Source organism: Hermetia illucens, chromosome 5 (assembly GCF_905115235.1).
Source record: "Hermetia illucens chromosome 5, iHerIll2.2.curated.20191125, whole genome shotgun sequence".
Lineage (NCBI taxonomy): Eukaryota > Metazoa > Arthropoda > Insecta > Diptera > Stratiomyidae > Hermetia > Hermetia illucens.
The window spans coordinates 80,965,410-80,985,421 of record NC_051853.1 but is presented as its reverse complement, the minus strand read 5'-3'; the positions used below and the strand labels follow the sequence as shown (position 1 = coordinate 80,985,421).

The 20,012-nt window shown below is 42.0% G+C and overlaps 1 protein-coding gene across 1 annotated transcript; it reads right to left on the bottom strand.

Moving 5' to 3' along the window:
• Window positions 1-5,760: 5,760 nt before the first annotated feature.
• Window positions 5,761-19,991, bottom strand: LOC119656889 (26S proteasome non-ATPase regulatory subunit 9). The gene is made up of 3 exons (XM_038063561.1): window positions 19,791-19,991; window positions 6,111-6,422; window positions 5,761-6,051 (listed from the first exon to the last, which is right to left on the bottom strand). Exons 1-3 carry the CDS (start codon window positions 19,893-19,895, stop codon window positions 5,824-5,826), a joined length of 645 nt encoding a protein of 214 aa, XP_037919489.1. The 5' UTR covers window positions 19,896-19,991; the 3' UTR covers window positions 5,761-5,823.
• Window positions 19,992-20,012: the final 21 nt, after the last annotated feature.

Genomic DNA, 20,012 nt, shown 5'->3' with positions numbered 1-20,012 from the left:
CCACACAAATAGAGAGACAGGAATGGGATTGAATACAATTCGAAGGCCAGCAGGCCTGACACTTCTAAAGCTCTTTTTACTTGAAACTCTTCAACTTACATAATCGCAACCCTTGCACGTTTTTCTCAACAGTCATACGAATTGTGTAGCGTACTAACAAAAACCAGAAAGAATAACAATTTCATTCGTTTCGAATCGTGTTTACAACCCACGCCTGTTGCCCTTATTCTAAAAGTGGACTTTCTGCGGGGGATAAACACCTGTTTATCAAATAATAGATTAATATTAACAAAAGTAGATACACAGAGGATGGTTAGAAATGAAAAGTACAGTGAGTGGCCCAATTATTATACTCAACCAGAAAATTTAGGTTTCAAGCTTTAAGTTTGCCGGAAAATATCCACATATCTTACTCATAACATAATCACGTTCATATTGAAATAAAGGTGAATATATTTTGGCGAAAAGGTTGTATTTATGTTTTTCACGCCGATTCATATTTAAAATTAGTATGTGAAACTGTCTGTAACTTTAATAACATATACAATTCAACGTGGCATACTTTCAATGCATATTTTAGGAAATTCTTGGAATTTTCGGCAGTTGCTTATTCTTCTTTTATTGGTTACAATTTATCTTTTTGAAATTTAACATTTTAAATAGGATTAAGGTCGAACAGCTCCCGGGTCACTCAGGCCGCGGTTCAAATCTCGCTGGTGGCAGTGGGATTTGTATCATGACTTGACGTCGGATACCAGTCGACTCAGCTGTGAGTATCTGAGTCAAATCAGGGTAATAATCTCGGGCGAGCGCAATGCTGACCACATTGCCTCCTAGTGTACCGTTACGGTCTTGAATGAAGTGCTCTAACACACTTCAAGGCCCTGATCCAACATGGATTGTTGCGCCAACGATTATTATCATGACGCACCACAGCATCATTGAATCGGGATGTTTGATAGGTTCTAAAATGAAAACATTGTTGAATTTTTCGCCAGTCCTGCGTCGGATAAAACTGGTCTTGTCATCCAAGATCTGAATCGACGACTCATCTGACAAACAAATCGAAACAAACTGCTTTGAGACTTTTGTGTGAATATTTTGTCAGCGGCTGAAAAGGCTATTCACCCTTTTTCTTAATATTTCGGATTCCAGACTGAGAAAGTCTAACAGTGTTTGCGATTTGGTGCAGCAGGCATTGGAAATGTTGCAGTATTAGCTTAATATGAACTCTTCTGTCCTGTTTGGGGTTCTCAGGCAGTCTCGTTAAATTTTTAGATTAATTCATATATTGAATGGCAGGCAAATCTCTTAATACTAAAAGGTAGATGAAACACGCTTAATAAATAATAAATGAATACAGAATTAAATATCACTTATAAAAGAAAATCCAAAAACCGTTTCCTTTTACTTTACTAAAAATTATTTATTAAATGGCAACTATGCATATTTCGGCCATTACTTATCGCCTTCTTCAATGCTTACATTTAAATGAGAGAAGAAATTCAAAATCGATCTATTGTTTTATTCTCTCCTCCTCATTAGTCTCGCCGATGGAACAGATATTATATTTCGATATTTTGCCCACGAGTGCGCCTCCTGATGAATTTGAAGAGCCAGGAGTAACCGTTGCCTTGAACCCTTTCGGTGTTTTGTAAATTTCTATCTTTTCGGCCACGTCTAATTTCCTCATATGGCTTATGCAGTTCAGCAACCTTACGTTCTCCCCGGAAACTTGTGTTTATTGAGGACGATATGCTCCTCTCCCTTTGAACTGAGAACCGATGCACCTTTTCTTTCCGCAATTCTGCTTCCTTTAAGTGTTCCCTAAAACGTATTTCCACGCTCCTTTTGGTTTGTTAGATGTATAGTAATAATAATCGTTGGCGCAACAATCCAATTGGATCAGGGACTTGTGTGTGTGTGTTAGAGCACTACATTCAAGACCACAACGGTACACTGCAGGATTACAGTACCCTATAGGAGGCATACTAACAGAAACCAGAAAGAATAACAATTTCATTCGTTTCATTCGAATCGTGGTTACAAGCCACGCCTCAATCAGCGCAGGGAATTTCGTATACCCCGGACTTTACCATTTGATCGATTGGAGTTTTGAGTTGGTTGTTCCTGCTACTGAAGACGAGGAAACGGTTTTGGGATATTCTTTTAATATCAACAACTTTACTCAAACGTTCTGAACGGAATAATAGTTTAATTCATTTCGAAATTTAACACCTTCGTTGAACATTTGCGTCCAATGCTTTCGAAAATAATGGTACTTACTATTTGCAAACTGCTCACGAGGTGACCAGTCCGAATGATTTAATGTGGAAGTAGGGGTAGGTGTAGGTATCAGTGGCCGCTCCGAGGAGCCCAATTAGCGCTTTGATGCGCCGTTTTGATGCCACAAACTGCTAAGACCGTAACTGTTGTTATGGGAGCAGGGAGGCAGAGTCCAGCTAGCTCGGATCTTCAAAGCCAGCCCGTAGCATTCACGAAGGAAAGCAGCGCCCCCCCCCCCCCTGCAGCTAGAAATCTCGCTGAGGTCCCTAAAGAATGGTTTGCCCAGTGTCCGCGGCCTGCCTCTAGCCAGAGCTGGGCAATCGCAGAGAAAGCGCATGGGGGTTTCCCTTCCTTCTCCGCAGCTTCGGCAATGAGAGTTGTAGGGTATGCCGTGCCTAGCGGCATAGTCCCCTAGGGCCAGTGCCCCGTGCAGACCGCCGTAATGTGGAAGTAGTAATAAGAATAAATAATCAATAATTTGAGCCAAATAATAAAGGAAGAATTTTAGGATGAAACTAATTTCAAGAAAAACGATTTATTACCTAAAAGGAAAGAGAGGAAAGTTAGTCAGCAGTTTTGTTCGCGGTTGGGTGTGTTTTTGGATGGAGTCTACAAGGGGGATAGGTAAAAAAATTCTATTTAAACTACAGAGATATGTGGTAGACTGCTTGTTTGGGATCGTGGTTGCTCCAATCAATAGATTTGAGTGAAGGGCGTCGTGTTCCATTTCTTGTAAATTTTGTTCCTCCGTGGAAGATGATTATTTCACTTTTGCTGGGATGGAGGAGTTTCCACTTTTGGAAGTAATCATGAAAGGTAGGTATAGATTGATTGAGCATCCTCTCCAAGGTTTCATCAGCGTATTGAAGCAGCATGGCGGTATTTGGATGATGGTAAGAAATTACTGAAGGGAGATCAGCGATGAAAATTGAGAACAGGGATGCCGATTTGAAAGGGTACCATCTAGGACGGGATGGAAGCGGGGGGGGGGGGGGGGGGTTTCTATTCTCTACATAGCTCAGTAAAAGCTTACATATTTGAGACTGAAAACTGAAGATATTAAGCATATTGTAGATTGGTTCTTGCCGAACCGAGTCGAAGGCTTTTTGAATGTCTAGCGGACATGCGGTAGAGGAAATATTGTTATTCATCTTTGACAGCAGAACATTGTTGAGAATAAACAGGACATCAGAGATAGAGTGCTTCCTTTTTTTAGTAAATTGAAAATGTGGAATGGCATTGAATTTAGCGACCTGATGAAAAAAGATCATAGAGGATTATTTGAAAGACTTTTGATGTGCAGTTCGGTAGTGATATAAGGCGGTAGATGAGAGATTTTCCACGGAATGGAAAAGTTGTTAGGTAATATGAGATCGGTTTGGACTAACAAGGAGTAAAAACGAGTGTTGTATCTGTTGCGATGTAGACGTAGGCGATGCACGCCGGCTGAAGATGTGGCAGTTAAGGTAGCTTGCTGATTGTGGTCACTGCACTGGGTGGAAGTGTAATTTACACATTTGTTATTGCATTTGATGGATTGGTACGGCATATTACAATTTGATGCGGCATGACTAAGCGTCTGTCAGTTTTTACACTAAATGATATCTAACAACTCCAAAAATTCCCAAAGTTATTTCCTTTATTATCACTAGACAATGAAGTTCTTGTAATACTTCGTGGCTGGAGAACGAATTATCTAAGCCTCTTATAACGAGATTAGTGTGCCTATTTGTCGATGGAGTAAATTTAAAGAAAGAGAGATTACTTTCTTCAAGGATTTTTTTCGAGTCGTATTCGGCTTTTGTAGTCAGAATTTGGGTTGAAGTGAGGTTATTGTGTTTAATTGTCTGTTTTCAGTATTACAGGAGGAAGTTTCTCACGACTTACCATACCTGTTCTGTTGAGCTCTTGGGGGAGGCGGTAAATTTCGGTGTAAATGTACATAGTTCTAACTTCTGCTGTGGAGGTTTTAAGTGATTTCGCTTGCCCCTGGAGTAAAGGTCTTCTCTGCAGTAGATATGCTGGTAGCTGGTAAATTTTGCGGTCGACTAATTGGAGAGGAGGACGTATTACCTGACGGTCGTGTATATTTCCTCATCCATTCTATTATTTTTATTGGTGATGCAATTCTTGCATCAGATGCCGTCAGTTGAATAATCTGCTCTTTCAACAGCACTACTTGATCGGTTTCGGATTGTACACCTAAAAGTTCGATATCATCAATTATGGGTCCCGAGTCAGAAGAATTTTCTTCTACATCGGAGATATTCTTATTTTTCCGCGACTGGTGAGACCGCTCCTTTTCCTCGCCGCCTTGTTGTCTATACATAATTAAGTGCTCGCTTTACATGGAATTATAAAAAATTGTGCTACTTGATGTGCTTAAGATGCTAATAGCGTCGCACGTACAGTCCATTTCCTGGGTTGTAGCTTTTAGCTTAATTAACTTTTCCGTTGGCTGTCCAGGATTCATTGAGACTCTGTGAGTCGATCACAGCCCGTTTATACCTCACTACTTACTTTGGTGTGGGTTCGATTCATCTGTTATCAAGAATGCTAACTAAATATTCACTTTTCTTCTATGTCATGTTTGTATCTCTTTGAGGAAGTGAGCAGATGATAATCTGAAGCGGCCAGGTTAAGGGATATGGGGAGTGATTCAAAACGTTATATCTAAACCAGTCCGAAAAAAGAGGAATAATTTTATTTAGATGATCCACATGGTTAGGAGAAGTAATTTTAAGCAAGCGACAGAACGGTGGAGGATTCTTAATGATATGGGGTTTAACAGCTGTTGAAACAACAAATATCTAACGGTCTAATAACTATCGCAGATGTTCCGCCGATTTTTCAATTGGATAATGGGCCTATTTATGCCGCCAGGAAAGTTAAACTTTTTTTCCTAGATAAAGAAATTTAAATTCTGTATTGGCCAACAAAAAAAAATTGCCAGTTGTCCTCAACTGGCTCGATTTTTTACTCCGAAAGAAAACAATATGCAACAGTGGACGCACAGTAAATTATAAAATTCGCCCTAAAACTGCGAGAAAAACTTCCTTATTTTTGGGTAGAAATATGTGTTTTAGCCGCCTGCATAAATATCTTACAGGGATGTCAATGTTCGATGTTCCGATACCGATTATCCCGTGAAAAGCAATTGCCACAGATATATTGACGTTTCCTGGCAGGATTGATAGGAAATAACATTGTTCGGAATAAATTTGAAAAGCGAAGCGATTTAGTCTGCACGACTGGATTACCTTCCTATAAAACTAACAATTACTCTATACTATATATCTCCCTGCTCCCCTTCTCACCTAACAATAGAGTTTTTCTAGCAGCATTGGTCCTAGTGGCTACTTAATTACTCTCTTGTTTTTTGTCAAAGAGAACTTTACGGTTGAAATGTACTGCAGAGATCCAGGAGCTTACTCAATTAAAACAACAAAACCATAGAACAAACAACAGAATAAATGTATTTCAAGAACGATTGCAGAATATTTTATTGTTCGTAAATGCAAAATTATGAGATAACAATTAACGTTCACTTGGGTCAACTGGAACAATATTGCATCCAAGTAAACCTCTCCCTCGCCAAGGAGATGGAATCAAATTTAAATCAAGAACTTGTTCACCTCTCTTCACTTTAACCTGAATACGTTGCTTTTCGCGATGCTTGACAACCTCTGCGATTGTATTCAAATTTACGAAGTTTTTACAGTTGATAGATCCAAATTCCAATATTCTATCATTAGCCATTAAACCCTTGAAAAAATTAAATATGGCATATTGAATTGAATTAATACAATACAAATAATACTTACAGCATCCTCTGCTGGTGATCCAGACGAAACAAGGTCAACTTTAATAAAAGGTCGTAATTCAAACTCAGTAGCTTCAGCTCCACCTTCTGATTCGGAAAAGCCGGCAAATTTAGGGCTGGTTTGCCCTTGCTCTTCACGTCTAGCGTCTGCGTGTATTTCTTCAATTCCTTTCTCGATTTGCTTCATTAATGCTTTCAGATCATTTTGCAGGCAAATGATTTGATGTCGCGCATGTCGAACTTGGTAAACATCTATATCGTTGCGTGGAAAGCCTTCCGCGTCGACTAGGCTCCCTGTCATGCCAACATTGTTCTATAAATAGCAAACATTTTTTGTTAAAAATATGCTGAAAAGAACAAATTTGAAAATAATGAAGATGAGTATTTTTGAATGCCACTTCTATGCCATGGATATCACGCAAACTGCGCTTACTTCAAATAACTTCGCAACAATTTTGCATTTCTTTCTAGTTACACTGCAACGGTTAACTTACTAGTTTTTCTTGCGAAGCCGGCAATTAATAGACAAGGGGTAGTTTCCCTAAACTACAATCTTTTGTTTGGAATGTATTTATATTTGAGGAGCGACATACTTGAAGGCTAAAGAAAATAATTGCGAGGTACAACGAGAATATCCGCTTTTTAAAGAAATGCATCAAATCCCGCGTAATACCGAAGTCCCATCGAATAGAGTTGAAATCGGTTTGCATTAATAGCAAATTAATTCTAAAGTTAGAGATGCAACACGTCACCGTGAGTAATAATTCCCTGTACGCGAAACAGAATAGTATCACGTTACGGGCATACAGCGCTCACCTCAAGATGACCAAAGAAGCTACAGAATCGGGTCTATCAATCGAGCAACTAATCGTGAAACTACACCGGGCTTTTAAGTGTGAAATTTTCCGACCTGAAAAACGAATCGGGTCCACAGGTAAATAATAATAACGTCGCGCATATTGATAATTACGTAATTAACAAAAGCGCTATTGATAACAATAACTAAACGAAGTTATTAAATAACGGTATTGCGTTCGCAGAACCACCAACTAAGGTTGTCGTCAAAACCGTGGTTAACATCGAGGTAAATATACAATTCTTGAATAACGACACTAAGGATGAAATTCGTTCGGGTATAAAATTAAAAAATTTGTAAACGTGATTTAAAAACAATATGGGAACGTGGTGATAAACCGTTATATTTTCTCAAGGTGGGCATGAGGAATTACGTCGTCGTTATGGAGAAAGCCAAGTATGGCCACGCTGTCGTTCAGGAACTATAGAATGGAAACTTCTTCGAATTGCGGAACAACTAGCTTTCCGAATCTATCAAAAGGGCCGATCGAGCGCTGAAGGAACCTAGTGCGGTATTTCCGACCATTGGGCGACTCCGAATGGCAAATCCTACATTTCCAAGAATCAGATTTCGAACTCACCGACGTACAACATCGCCAAGTGGTTGATCCTTGAGTGCCAAGGCCTTGGGATGATGAGCAGTAAGTACACAGTAAGACAGAAGCTGCAACGCATTGACAGGATGAGCGAGGACGATGTGATGATATCTTTTGACGGAAGTCATTGTTTCCCAACACGCCAGTGAAAGAGTAAATTTTTGGACTCTCACAACTAGAGATTCATCGAACACATTAAGGATCGATAAGTAGTGTCCGGAAACAAAATTCGTGCATAAGATCACCGGTTGTAGCGCACATAGTCGAAGAACGCCATGCCATTCAACGAGAAAATTTTGAGCTCTTGCGTCATGCAAATCGAATGGCAACCTTAGACCCTTGAGAAAGTTTAGAAATTTTGAGAGAAGACGCGACGCGATTATTAAACAGGGATTCAGGTAAGGAAGACTCGCGCCGCAGGAAATTTAGTTATTAGTTAATTTGTGAAAAAGCATGAAAGTAGTAGTACTTTGTACTAAAAATAATTGCGGTTATAAGATTCTTTTATTCTTTTTCACTGATTATCTAATTACTTTTAGTAGCTGTGTACTGCTCTTCTAAACAAGAAAATGTAGTTTGGAAAAGCTGGAATACAAGCATTAGGTGAAAATCTAATCTCCTAAAGCCGGGATTTTTTTTTGATTACAAATTTATGCTCTTTAATCTAATCCTAAATAAACAAACGTCGCCCATCCAAATTGATCTAACGCATCTTCACGCACTTCCAGTTCACCCCGTGCACAAAAGCATACAAATATGTACTTATCTTCTCCCTCCATAAATTGTTTTAGTTTTAGCCTATTGAACTGAGGCTTAAGAATACCACCTAAATTCGTTTTAGTATATGTGGAATGGACTCAAAAGCCAAATTTTTCCGTCGAAATTTAAAAATTTAATTTCAGTATAAGCTCAGATACGTTGCCTTAGACGGTCGCAAGCCCGTTAAAGAGAGAGGAGGATGGAGGAAGCGTCTTGGCATCTCATGGTAGGATGGAGGGTGAAAAGTTTACCTGGGCTAATAGAATTTACTGTTGACCCAGGAAGTTGACGCCCCGCTGAGGTAATGACTCAGTTTGGAGTTGGGGATTGAACATTAATCCAAAGTATTCCCTGCTTCCTGTAAAAGGCGACTAAAAAGTAAAGACATTTTGAGGGAACAAGCTGTCAAATTTATAACTTTCATTGCACCGAAACATCAACACCGCTTCGAATAAGGACTGACCACCCGGCTACGACCTTCGGCTATCGAAAATGGGCTTCGATTGGTTTCTGAAATGTACGTACGCTCCTCAACATCGGTATCATAAGTTCCCAGAATGCTCGCTTTCTCTAAGTTGAGCGAGAATTCCAGCGATATAAGCTGAAAGTATGCTGCACTGCACTGCCCTTTGCGGGTCACGCGAGTGTAGTGCATGACAAAGAGTCAAACCTCAGAGGAATACTCGCAACCAACCGAATAAAATTGAGGTTCCGCTTTAACCATATTCTCTTGAATCTCACCGTGCGGGTTTCGCGAAGCCATACAATATTGATTGTCAACTAGTTGCTTTTTGTGGGCAAAAATAAGCGATATTACGTGCTACAACACACCAAGTCTTCTATTGTGTGAATCTGAAGACTGGTTAGAAAATCCCGTTCTCGCCGCAAAGGCACAAAGTCCAAAGCTGATTGCTGATGAATTTAATGCGTGGACCATCGAGTGGGGCAACAGAGAGGCTAACGTAAGGGGCGCAGTTGATTAGAAGTTTTTGCCTAGTCAGATATAATACTGGACGACGAAGAGGTTGAAAACACCCATCGCAAAGGGAGCGCTGATTCAATTATAGATAGGCTTTTATCAGTCCTGTCCTGACGTACAATATGTCTTAAAAAGTTAGCGACAGCTTTACCCACAGTGGCCACCAGGCAATTAATCTTGAATTATGGAGGGAGCTACATGCAGGAGAGCCGCTCGTCCAAGGCCAACAAATGAAAAGAACATCACGGTATGCAAAGACAATGATTAGACTAGCCTAATAACTTAAACGCCGCCATGGATGGAGCTCTCCATATAAAGCAATGCGAAGCCAAAGTATGTGACGCGGCCATGCCCAGTAAAAGACCCAACCACTAATGGAGTAGTAAAGTCGCCAGCCATCGATCGGCTTGCCACTGTGCCAGAAGGAACGGGTCAGAGCGTGGTAGATAGGATCGATCTCTGCAAAAGAGGAGCACTGAAAACTTCCAGCGGCCTCTAATGTGGCCGTCACATTCCGGGAGTCTGTATAGACAAGCTGATGTAGATCTGCGGTAGAATAGACGATAGAAAGACCCCGGTTCAAATGGCGTATCGAATAAAGCCTTTTAGCTCGCAGTGAAATCCTGACCGAACATCCGGAGGAAGGCATTCATACCGGCAGTATGGCTTCTGCAAAACCAGATCAACCATTGATGCTATCAAATTGGTTACTGGCTCGGACGAAAAAGAAATTCACGGAAAGGGCTCCACCTTTTGTGCAATCCCAGTTTGCGGAATAGCGCTGCGTGTTTTATGAAGCCCTGAGGGTGTGTTCTTCACAATAATGTATATAACGCATTTATATATAACGTAAATCCAACTCTCCTTTATCGCAGAGAAAATTCCACCCAACTGTTTAGGCAACAGCAATAGGAACGTTCAAAAAAGGGTCGTTAGGGACACACGTGCGCGAAATGGTTGCATCCTTTTCGGTCATGGCTGATAGTTTCAGTACCTGCGCAGGGTTAAATTGGACGCCTCGCAAGGTAGCCACAACTGCGATAGCGTCCCAGAGGATCTACCGCATATATTCTTTCAATGTCCGAGATTCGTGGAAGAAAGGAAAAACCTAGAGGAAACTCTAGGTAAAATGTTATCACTAGAGAAAGCTACGAGTAGCATCAATGTTGCCGGAAGCAAAAAGAAAAGATTATCATTTCTGCAATGTAATGTGACAACTAATACAAGTTGAGGAACGTACGGCTAAAAGCATATGAGACGAACTTTCATTTCAATTTTAATGTTATATATGCAATTGCAGTCGTAAAATAACGATGTATCGAATTGGAAGGATAGTGAGCTACATCGGTCGAAATTTCATTTCATGCTTGCTACAATGCCTTCCGGAAATCTTTTTTTTTTTTGAGAAGATATACCGGCGGTCAAGAGCAGTATAGGCCCCAGGCCGAAAAGCGGCGCCCACGATGAAGTCTAAAACCTGGGAAACGCCTACTGAACCAACACAAACAGCTCTACTACCAAATTCTATCTCTACATCCAAGCGCTGATCGCTGGGAGGTCTTTCTTAACGAATAGTTGCAGACGGAGAAGCACGAAGGCGAGTCTCTCACGCCTGAAAAAAAAGTGACCCTCTAGCTTGGGGGTTGGCTAGGGCTGACACCCCTACAACCAATTGTTACGAAACACAAAAGGAGCCTCAGACTGGATGAATTTTAGAACGACGAAGCCGGCAACGAAAACGGGCAAACGATTTACGCAGCATATGCTCCCTGTGCAGAAAAGGTTGATACTATACCGTTGCAAGAGATGCGCTGTACAGGAACCGATTTCCTGGAGAAGAGCCACTACATCATCTGTTATAGTGGCCATTAAGTAAACCGTGTGCTCGGAGTAAGTTTCCTAGTAAGCCTAGTAAATTACTGTTCATGTCCCTTCTGAGAAGATTGCAATTGGAGATGGATATCTTTTAGGAGGCAATCAAACGGGGTAGCTTCTCCTACTACAATATATTGTAATAGTTTGTATATACGTATTTCGAGAGCCTAACTAGTTTTATTTTTATTTAGAAGAACTACAAGCATCGGAACGATAACTATACTAGGAGAGTTTAACAGCCAAGCAGGGAGCCGTATTCAGGCGTCAGGGGTAATACAGGTCCTGAAGGTGAAGCACATGATCTTCACACGTTATTATTTATACTGCCACAAACATATTTGGCCCCAGTCGGAACGGCTGGTTGGACAATGAATGTAAGTTAGCAATAGAATGGAAGAATGCTGAACACCGATTACTATTGCACCTTAAAAAGAACGCGAGCACGCACAAATACCTATCACGAACTTCGTCGAACGGAGAAGCGACTTTACAGAGGGAAAAAGGAAACTTGGGAGATTAACAAAAACCTGCGTCTAGAGTTATGTCAATATATAGCATTTCCAGTTCAAATAAATGCATTTCCTAGACAAGAAAATAAATTTCCTGGTAAAGTAAATATATTCTCCGATCAAATAAATAAATATTCGCCAGCCTCCAATTCTTGTCCTGCAGCAGCAGTAGGAAGCAACATTACACTATAATTGAAGCTAGTCCTTCCAAAATTAGAGGTATGTTCGTGAAAACAAAATTTTGACGAACATCTCCCAACCTTTAACTTTAACATTTGAAAATATTTTTCAATGGGATTCAAAATTGGGGAGTATGGCGGTAAAAATATTAAATTTAAATCATCACGCTGCAAAATGCCCTTTGTTCTGGGCTCTTGTGTACCTTGGCGTTATCTTTTATTACTAAGATACACTCTCATCAAACATCGAACTTTTCAACTAGTCCCATCAGAAAAATTAAAATTAGTTAAATGCTTCAAAATGTTGATATGGATTTCATTCGGCAACGCCGAATCTGGTTTCACTCCAATTGCTGTTGCTGTATTTCCGTCTTCAAATAATGAGAGGAGTTGTTTCTCCTCAATACTTTTGCTGCCTAATGCTGCTCTGGTCCCAGGCTTGCATTTTCTCTATCAGGACTTTCGTTAAAGCTGGATGACTCGACCTACGTACAGTGCAATGCCAGTGAATTATCAACACCGCTGACTTTAATGCAACTATGAAATTTAGTGTATATTATTTTATTATATCCATATTTTTTTTATTATTTGCCCACTTTTGCGCTCCTTGCTGACACTGGGAAAAATTCCTTTATGTTTTGCTTTACGCTGAGAAGTGCTACTAAATAACATAATACATAATAACGTAATAGAGCATCGTTGCGTGGAAAAACGTTTAATATCATTGCAAAACGTTTGAGATTATTAAGATCAATTGATTTAAAACGTAGGTGGCTTAAAAAATGTGCGTTTTGTTCAAGTTGTAATAAAATCGTGTTACCGAGAAAGTGCCCTATTAGAAGGGTAATTGTGATTACAGCTAATAATAGCCATAGAGGAAAAAGCACCCCATCAAGTCTACGGTCAACTGTAAGAGCAAATGCAAAATCCCGGAGAAAGTAAACCGCATTGTAATTCGAAAATGTTCGTAGAACCGCAAAAAACTGTTAAGAAAATCCAGGACTATTGTGGTCTTTTTGAAGCGTCGATGTACTGAAATTGGTTTAAAATCATATCGTCCCAAAAGGCAAAATTCAAAGGCGATGAAAAAGACATTTTTGAATTTCGCGAAGCAGCATACAACACTCACTGCAGTTGACTGAATCTGAATCCTCTTTCAAGTCTGGACCGGCTGGTTTGTTTCCGAAAAAGGAGCCACACATCCTGCGATCAAGTAACTATTAAACACACTGCTTCAATGGTGGTTTGGGGAGTAGTAGTGAACAAAAGTCCTGAATCCTCGCACTTTGTGGAAGGCAGGGCAACACAGCAGTAATATTTAAAATCTCTTAGAAGACCATCACTTCTACCATTAAAATAACGAATGGAAGCAAATGGAGATTCTACAATCTTTATGCCGCGAAATTTGTGAAGTGATTTTTGTCCAGTCGAAGCATCTACGCTCTTAGTTGGCCACCCAAGTCTCCTGATATCAACCCAATTAAAATAGTCGGAGTGTTGTAAAACAAAAGGTTTATGAGAAGCAAAACCTTACGAAGAACGTTTTAACACAAAATATTCGCGAAGTAAGCCTGGGCAGTCTATTGACTCTTGCGTTCAGAGCGCAGAATTGAAAGTATAATTTGAAACAAAGGTGGACGACAAATATCAATAACAGCGATGAAAAAACTGCTAAAATATGGCTATTAGCTGCAACTTCTTTTTATCGTCTTCAAAGCCTGCCTATTTTAAAATTTACTCTGGTAAGAGTAAGCCTGGACTGATGTAAATGCGAGAAGCACCCGTCTCGTCAAGCCCACCCAACTACTGGGCTATGCTGACGATATCGACATCATGGGAAGAACAATCAGAGATGTACAAACTGCCTTCATCCAAATCGTGCAGGCGATGAAATATGCGCCCCGTTGTTGGCAAATAATAGAGCCTTTTTAAGCTTATAAAAATTGTACCTCTCGAAATTCCTCACCATAGCGTTAAAGCTTTCGCTGTACAAGACAATGATTTTGCCAATCTTCTTGTATTCCTCGAAGACTTGTGTTCTAAATAAGAGAAATTAACCACTCTCGCAACCAGGCGAACGTTTCTTGAATATCCTGGCGTTTTTTAAATAAACTTTCCTATGAATTGCGAATGATGGCTCGTTGTTATCGAATTGCCAAATCTGTGAGGGGATAGTTCCACTTTATGTCAAACTTTGAGGAATATTTTATACATTTTACGATGCGTTGGACTGGATTCACCAAAACCACTACTTTGCTTTTGCGATTTTATGGCAATGTTTTACCTATTTTCACTGTAATGAATCTACATTACAATTCAAATTCTCAGTTAGGTTGTCATTCAGCAAAACTTGATACTGCTATAAATTAACTTCGTTTCAATGTGCGGTTAAAAGAACAGAAAAACGGTAGCAGACTATGTCGTGAATGCGAAGCGACTACCTTCAGTTGTCCGAGCCTGGCACTCAAAAAGTTCCAACTGCTCAGCACTTTTCAATGCCTAAACAAGCCAACGTAATTTAACATCAGATTTACCTTCAAATGAGGTGACCACCAGAAGGCAACTGGCTATGTTACCTACGCCTAGTTGTGCTGAAGCAGTGTTGGCGCTTCCTTCCAGCGAACCCCACAACATTTATGTAAACAGCAGCTGATACTGTGCGCACTCTTCTAGCCCGCATCGAGGAAACGAAGCGAAAAACTATGTATCTATGATTTTAGCTTGCAAAACCTTTTTAATTATGCTTTATTAAAATAAACGAAAGCTATTCAAATCAGAAAATAGCATTCTTTTTCTTCCCCACATTCGAGGTGCAGTTCCATTCGCGAGTTTCATATTTGAAGAGAAGCAGACTTCAGTTTTCTTTTAGAAAATCCCCAGCAGTTGATATTGTATCGTAAAACAAACTACAAGTTGGCCGCGTGCATTCCGGAGTCAACAGGACCGTAAACTCAACCACAAATATTAGAAAGGCAAAGGCTAGCAAATTATAAAATATAGCGCAACTGAAGTCGAGGGGGCAATAGAACGAATGAAATCGGGGAAAGCCACAGGACCTGATGACATCGCATCTCATCATCATCATCATCAACGGCGCAACAACCGGTATCCGGTCTAGGCCTGCCTTAATAAGGAACTCCAGACATCCCGGTTTTGCGCCGAGGTCCACCAATTCGATATCCCTAAAAGCTGTCTGGCGTCCTGGCCCACGCCATCGCTCCATCTTAGGCAGGGTCTGCCTCGTCTTCTTTTCCTACCATAGATATTGCCCTTATAGACTTTCCGGGTGGGATCATCTTCATCCATACGGATTAAGTGACCCGCCCACCGTAACCTATTGAGCCGGATTTTATCCACAACCGGACGGTCATGGTATCGCTCATAGATTTCGTCATTGTGTAGGCTACGGAATCGTCCATCCTCATGTAGGGGGCCAAAAATTCTTCGGAGGATTCTTCTCTCGAACGCGGCCAAGAGTTCGCAATTTTTCTTGCTAAGAACCCAAGTTTCCGAGGAATACATGAGGACTGGCAAGATCATAGTCTTGTACAGTAAGAGCTTTGACCCTATGGTGAGACGTTTCGAGCGGAACAGTCTTTGTAAGCTGAAGTAGGCTCTGTTGGCTGACAACAACCGTGCGCGGATTTCATCATCGTAGTTGTTATCGGTTGTGATTTTCGACCCTAGATAGGAGAAATTGTCAACGGTCTCAAAGTTGTATTCCCCTATCCTTATTCTTGTTCGTGCTTGTGTTTGACCAGTGCGGTTTGATGTTGTTGGTTGATTCGTCTTCGGTGCTGACGTTGCCACCATGTATTTTGTCTTGCCTTCATTGATGTGCAGCCCAAGATCTCGCGCCGCCTGCTCGATCTGGATGAAGGCAGTTTGAACGTCTCGGGTGGTTCTTCCCATGATGTCGATATCGTCAGCATAGACCAGTAGTTGGGTGGACTTGAAGAGGATCGTACCTCTTGCATTCACCTCAGCATCACGGATCACCTTCTCGAGGGCCAGGTTAAAGAGGACGCATGATAGCGCATCCCCTTGTCGTAGACCGTTGTTGATGTCGAATGGTCTTGATAGTGATCCTGCTGCTTTTATCTGGCCTCGCACATTGGTCAGGGTCAGCCTAGTCAGTCTTATTAATTTCGTCGGGATACCGAATTCCCTCATGGCCGTGTACAGTTTTACCCTGGCTATGCTATCATAGGCGGCTTTAAAGTCGATGAACAGATGGTGCAACTGTTGTCCATATTCCAACAGTTTTTCCATCGCCTGCCGCAGAGAGAAAATCTGATCTGTTGCTGATTTGCCTGGAGTGAAGCCTCTTTGGTATGGGCCAATGATGTTCTGGGCGTATGGGGCTATCCGGCCTAGCAAGATAGTGGAGAATAACTTATAGATGGTACTCAGCAACGTGATACCTCTATAATTGCTGCACTGTGTGATATCTCCCTTTTTATGTATGAGACAGATTATGCCTCGCTGCCAATCGTCAGGCATTGATTCGCTGTCCCATGCCTTGAGCACAAGTTGATGAACCACTTGGTGTAACTGGTCGCCTCCATATTTAACCAATTCGGCTGTAATTCCATCGGCTCCTGGCGACTTATGATTTTTTAGCCGATGAATTGCACGGACTGTTTCTCCTAAACTTGGTGGTGGCAGTATTTGTCCGTCGTCTTCAGTTGGCGGGACCTCCAACTCGCCGATGTTCTGATTGTTCAGTAGCTCATCAAAGTACTCAACCCATCGCTCTAATATGCCCATTCTGTCGGAAATCAGATTTCCCTCTTTGTCTCGGCAGGATGAGCATCGAGGTGTATAAGGCTTCATCCTGCTGACTTGTTGGTAAAACTTCCGCGCCTGGTGCGGTTGCTCCCTGTACTTTTCTAGTTCACAGACTTGTTGGTTCTCCCAGGCTTCCTTTTTCCGTCTGTGAAGTCGCTTCTCCGCTCGACGGAGTTCGTGATAAGTCTCTGCGCGTGCCCGCCTTCTTTGAGAATGCAACATTACTCGGTATGCGGCATTCTTCCGTTCCGTTGCTAGCTTACATTCATCGTCAAACCAGCCGTTCCGACTCCTTTTGCGGCTGGGGCCAAGTATATTTGTGGCCGTATCCATGATAACGTTCTTCAGGTGGTTGTGAAGATCATTAGTTGATGCTTCATCTCCAGGTCCTCTATTGACTGCGGTTATTGCGGCATCCATTTCCCTCTTATAGGTGTCGCGGAGGGTTGTGTTGTGGATCGCTTCAGTGTTCACTCTCACCTGATTGTCAGAGGGGATTCTAGGTGGTATTGTTATTCGAGCTCGGAGCACCATGCCAACGAGATAGTGATCCGAGTCTATATTGGCCCCCCTATATGTTCTGACATTCATCAAGGCTGAGAGGTGGCGGCGTTCGATCAATTGGTTGAAAGTGGTCCCGTCTGGAGAGGCCCACGTATGTTTGTGGACCGCTTTCCGCGCAAACCAGGTACTTCCAACAACCATTTCGTGTGACCCTGCTAATTGAATAGTCCGCAGTCCGTTATCATTTGTTTTTTCGTGTAAGCTATGGGAGCCAATGTATCGCCTGAATACGGGCTCCTTCCCTACTTGGCTGTTAAAATCCCCAAGTATGATTTTGATATCATATCTGGGACAGGCTTCGAGGGTTCTTTCTACTGCCTCGTAGAAGGTATCCTTCTCCGACTCTGCAGTCTCCTCTGTAGGGGCGTGAACGTTTATGAGGCTTATATTTCTAAACTTGCCTCGCAAGCGCAGAGTGCATAGCCGTTCGCTTATACTTTCAAAGCCGATAACAGCAGGTTTCATTTTTTGGCTGACTAAGAAACCTACTCCGAGCACATGGTTTACTGGATGGCCGCTATAATATATGGTGTAGTGGCTCTTCTCCAGGAAACCGGTCCCTGTCCATCGCATCTCTTGCAACGCTGTTACATCAGCCCTATATTGGGACAGGGTATCGGCTAGCTGCTTATCAGCTTCATCTCTGTACAGGGAGCGCACGTTCCATGAGAAAATGCGCAAATCGTTGTTCCTTTGTCGTTGCCGGGTCCGTCGTTTTAACATCCGTCCTATCCGAGGCTCCTGTTGTGGCTTCGTAACGGTTGTTTTCCGTGTAGGGTTGTCAGCCCTACCCAACCCCCAACCTGGAGGACCAGTTGGTACAACTTGTCCCGTTTTTAGGCGCGGGAGATTCGCCTTCATCCTTCTCCGTCTGCAGCTTTTCGACAAGAAAGAGCTCCCAGCGGTCACCACGTGGAGGTGGAGATAGGGTTTGGTAGTAGAGCTGTTGGTGTTGGTTCAGCAGGCATTTCCCAGGTTTTATGCTCCATCGTGGGTACCAATCCACGTTTCGCCCCGGGACCTATACTACCCTTTGACCACCATCGCATCTGAGGTCTGGAAAGCGGAGAGCTGGGACCCAACACTGTGGCTCAGTGAATTCTTTGATCGGGTTATTCAGCAAGGAAGAACACCATCTGGTTGGCAAGAAAGTACCACTGTTCCAATATGGAGAAAGAAAGGTAGTCCAGCAGAATGTTGAAATTACCGTCCGATCCGGTTACTTTCCCATACCATTTTTAACGCATTCTTGACAACCGTATTCGCGAAATCGTTGAAATAACCGTGAATCAAGCCGGATTTATCAAGAACTGCGGAACTGACGCAATACTGCGCGGTTACTCATGGAAAACATAGTGAGAAGCATCGCCCTCTTTACATTGCATTTCTGGATCTAGAGAAAGCGCTTGACCGTGAACCAAACGAACTCATCTGGTATGCTTTACGACAACACTTAGTGCCAGAAGAACTCGTGCGCTGGGTTCAATTGCTCTACCATGATCCGGAAAGCAAAGTTCGAAGTATGGCGGGTGTATCAGAACCGCTTCGTGTCTCTGTTGGTGTTCATCAAGGAAGCGCCCTCTCACCACTCCTCTTTGTTCTTGTTATGGACACCGTCACACGGGATATCCAACGTTCAGCGCCCTACACACTACTTTATGCAGATGATGTTTTGCAACTTGTCCAAGGATGGGATGATCGCCTCATGCAATACGGTCTCAGATTGAATCTAAACAAAACTGAACTTTTGACGACCGATCCCCATGAAACAGGCACAATCACTGCCAACGGCAGTGATCTCCCCAGAACTGACCAATTTAAATACTTCGTGTTAACGCTATCAGCCAATGGAGAACTGCATTATGAAATTGCTTCACGCATGATAGCAACCTGGATGGAGTGGCGTTCCACATCTGATGTTCTTTGTGATCGACGTACCAACGAACGTCTAAAATCTAAAATTTACCGCAATGTCATCCGTCCTGTCGCTTTCTATGATTCTGAGTGTTGGCCGACTATAAAAGATAATGAACGGCGTCTCGCGGTAATGGAAACGAAGATGTTGCTTTGAAATAGTGGCGTGACACGTTTTGATCACATCCGAAGTCGGAAGTCGATCGTGGAAAAAATGCGAGAGAGGCGTCTTCGATGGTATGGTTACACTTGTTAAGATTGGTCTGAAGATAGAAGTCGATGGTAAACGATCAAAGGAAACAACGGTGGCTTGATACGCCAGATGGGGATTTAAAAGCCTCGAGATTGCACCCAGATTAGGCATTCGATAGAGCCAAATGGCGAAACGGATCACGACAAGCCGACCCCGCTTGTGAACGGGACAAAGGCTGAAGAAAAAGAAGAAAGATCATGGTCTCATCACATTGACAGCTTCTACATAGCACTTGTATGTATCTATGGGTGTAATAAGAGGAACATCCAATTCCACGCAAAGCAAAAGCTACCCACTATGTGTAATATATTTCCACTGGCTATTAACTGAACCGAAATCAATGGTCCTTTTCGATGTGAAGTTTACCAAAGGAGCCTCTTAACCGGTGTCATTTGTAGTTTACTAACCGTTTCTAGTATCTGCCCATATTCCTGGATTTTCCTTTCTATAGCATCCTTCTCCGCAATTAGCTGCAGCGTCTGAGCTTTCTTAGATTCGTCTGGAACTACCATTACTGCCAGTCGCTAATAAAACGTACTCCAAAGACGTGCCAAGCACCAACACGCAAAATAAAAATATTTACCAATGTCAACTGCAATCTCAAATGTCATTCTTGCAAGATCTAGTAC